Here is a 3,748-nt window from a genome sequence, read left to right as displayed (position 1 = left end):
ATAGTTTAATAATATACAATAATTTATTAAGTAATTGACAATCAAACAAGTCAATAATAATTAATACGGTGACAACTGACAACAGCCAACAGGACATAAAAATAAAACTATAAAAGCGTTTAACCACCACAATACCTCATTGGTGCATTATTTAGGTAGTACAGCTGCTGTATGCCTGTATTCTACCGATACTATAAATACGGGTTTCTATAACTCTAATCTAAAAATAAATCTCAACGTTCCCAATGATACGCCGATACGGGAACAAAAATAAATATTGTTTATAGCCAAATGAATTATGGTATTTTTCTTGTAGTGGTTAAAAATATTAAATTAGTCAATTTGAATCTTTATTAAAATTATTTTCAATCTTCATTACACAAGGTTCAGTTGGGCCCGGGGGGCCCCCATACATTAACACAAGATAGGGCCTACCGGGAAAATCCCGAATTCCCGGTGGGCCTATCCGCCACTGCGATGGACTTCACCTTACTTTTAAAATAAAAAACATTGAATCAAATTTACCAAAATTATTTTAAAGAAACATCATTCTTCGTTCATCATTCCGTTTTAATATTTTTACATAACATTAATGGTACAGGTTTTTACACAACTTACTTAATAATTCTACACAAATGTACAGTAAATAATTAAACATAATATTAAATGAATTAGACAAATTAAAACTATTAATAAGAGTAAGATAATATGTGTCAGTAGAAGTGTAACTAATCAAGTAAGATTATCGAGATTGTTATAATTTCTTTAGCAATACACCACGGTAATGTAATATTACATGATATAGACAATCTTAGTATCACTAAGGCCTTCATTTATTTAAGAAATTATGATTTAAAGCTATAAGGTGTAACATCTTACCAAATAATATAAAAATATTAAATTCTTATTTATACTTTTTAGTAAAATCAAAATACATTTCTACTTAAACAAATTAATAGAAAATGCTAAAAAAAAGTTACCTTTCTAATAAAATTACTAAACTAAAACATTTTTAGTGACAATGACGATTTATGACGTTTGATGAATATGTATTTATTAGTTTATAGTTTTATTGTCAAAACCTACTTGTAAATTTTGATGGTCATACACTCATACGGTTAATATTTGTACCTAGGTTTTACGTTTAATGTGGCAACGATATAATTACAATAACAACTCCATCATTGCCAAATCGATTTTTCCAGACTTGAACTAAAAATAATAAACATATAAAGCGTATCTCTTCTCAACAAACGCATTCGTTTACTTTAAATGAAATATTACTTGTTTTGTTATGTTACATGATGCATTCATTAGAACCAAATAATAATTACTATAGCTGTTTATCCGCGTTTACGCTTCGTTAAAATACCATTTCAGTATACCGATAAAGCTAAGAGGCTTTAAATAAATCACTCGTCTAGAGAGTTGGTAAGGCGTGAATACTCTGATTTTACTAACATTTATCGATTAGGTATTTTATTTTCTGCACTAGTATGGACACATAAGTATAAACATAATATAGTAATGACCACATAATTTTACTTTGCTACATTTATAAAAAAAAAATACTAATTTTAATTTAAATAATTTATATTCATTAAAATATAAATGTAAAGCTTAATTTCCTGAAAATAGTTTTTTTATTTTGTTACAAGTCTTTACAACTGTATAACATATAATATATTGTTTACAAAATACATAAATACATAATAATATATTACATTTATCTGGGATATGCTAAGTCATTACACAGACTGCAATACTGCATGAATTTAGAGATAACGTTAGACATGTCCTCATATACAAAAAACCATTATAGTATTTACATAAACGAAAACGTTAGATCTTCATTACTTAAAAAAGTTTATAAGATTAAGCTATTTTGTACAATTATATTAAGGTAGTACGGATAAATACATAATTTGACAGAAATACAGAATATGAACATAATGTCATATTTAAATTAAATATCTTAAAAATTCAATAACTTACGGGGTACCAAAATAAATATAAAATAATATAATTGTGTGATTTCTTAATACGTCTTATTAAAAATGTATATCGTATTTAAAACTGATGGGTCTACTTATTTAAGTCAAAATTTCTGTTTTTTTTTTTTGTTATAAAATATTTTTATTTCATTTTTTGTAAAGCTTAAATTTAAATCTACATGAAACGCAACAAGTTATAATATTAAATATATTACCATCGTATATCACACCCCTGAAAAAATCAAAATATCAACATTATATTTTTTTTCCAAGAAAAAATAGTGACAAGTCAAAAAAAACATAGGTTAAATAGTACTTAAATTATTATTTTAAGTATACTAAAATATAAAGGATGAAATTCTGAACATTTTGATGGTAATAACTCGAAAAACGTATTTTTTGAGTTGTGTCACTATTCTTTCAGGGGTGTGATATAATGAGTAGAAATAGTTTCGATTAAATATATCTGTAGTATTCTGTACACATCAAATATTTTAAACACGCAATTTTTAATTATTTTATCATTAGGTAATTTGTATTTTACTCAATATTGGTTAATGATTTTTTTAAATTATAAATAAATTGCGTGAATTTATCCAATACTTGAATTTTTTAGTTTCATATAATATTATAATAAATTTTAAAAATAAAATGTATGTATACCTACAAACAAGAAGACCAAATCTCAGTTCAATTCCACACTTTCAAACAATCCATGACCAACCAACAGATTATCTAATTTTCTAAAACTGGTGAATTATAAGCTATAGCATAATATTATAATATATTATATGCTATGCTGAATAAAGTTATATGTAAAATCCAATAATCTCCGAAGCCGAAATTATTGAATTTATTTCCTATATATCTACACCATCATTTCTTATTTACCTTAGTATTTACAATGTAATATCTACCAATCAGTCTAAAATTTCAGTATAAGTAGGTGCCTATATTAATTGTATATTTATTATTATATATTTTTAAGCAACTGGTATACCATTAATAATCAAAAATAATAATACCCGAACATGGGCACACCTCTAGTAAAAATTTTAATGAATTAACAATTATTATTCAAATATAATAACTCACATAGAACCTGCCGTCACATTCATGTTCAATCCATTAAGTACTTTAGTTTCTCCATAACTCTTAAATGCATTTATCACTTTTACATCGTATTGGAATTCTTCGTTAATCATATTCTGTTTTTGTATTATTGATATGATATTTTGTCACAAAAAAATGTACCTATACAATTAATTACAATTGGCTAAATTACGTACGTATATATATAATCACTAAAAAGTAAAAAAGTACACAATTATATTGCAAAAGCTCGGATACTGGTATCTTATACCGATCGCAGACTGTATATAAATAAACGATATTTAAAGCACGAGAGGTTCATACAACCATATACATTGTCAATAATACATGGGGAACGTAAAAAAAAAATGGAATATTTGCATCTGGAAGATTCAGTATCTTGGTGTCCTTGAATAATGGTAGTTACATTACATATCGTCAATCGGAAATTTTTATTCTCCTGTTGTCTGTTGCATTCAAGATCGTAAATAAAAAAAAACTAAATAAACGTCCTGATACAATTTGAAAATTTGAAAATTCTAAAAATGATTGTACAATAACAACGAAGAACACAAAACAATTAAATTAAACAATATTAAATCTTGGATTTCGATTTACGTAAAATCTTTGGTCTATTATTCATAATCAAAAAAATGGTGGTA

The 3,748-nt window shown here is 25.5% G+C and overlaps 1 protein-coding gene across 1 annotated transcript in view; it reads right to left on the bottom strand.

Moving 5' to 3' along the window:
• LOC103310851 (ABC transporter G family member 23-like) overlaps nucleotides 1-3,424 on the bottom strand; it is a 7,527-nt gene extending 4,103 nt beyond the window's left edge. The window contains exon 1 of the mRNA XM_008190266.3: nucleotides 3,090-3,424. Coding sequence (XP_008188488.1) covers nucleotides 3,090-3,199 — 110 coding nt within the window. The 5' untranslated portion in view covers nucleotides 3,200-3,424. The remainder of the gene's footprint in view (nucleotides 1-3,089) is intronic.
• Between the last annotated feature and the right edge of the window lie 324 nt (nucleotides 3,425-3,748).

The sequence above is a fragment of the Acyrthosiphon pisum genome, chromosome A1 (genome assembly GCF_005508785.2).
Source record: "Acyrthosiphon pisum isolate AL4f chromosome A1, pea_aphid_22Mar2018_4r6ur, whole genome shotgun sequence".
Lineage (NCBI taxonomy): Eukaryota > Metazoa > Arthropoda > Insecta > Hemiptera > Aphididae > Acyrthosiphon > Acyrthosiphon pisum.
This window is presented reverse-complemented; position numbering and strand designations above follow the sequence as displayed.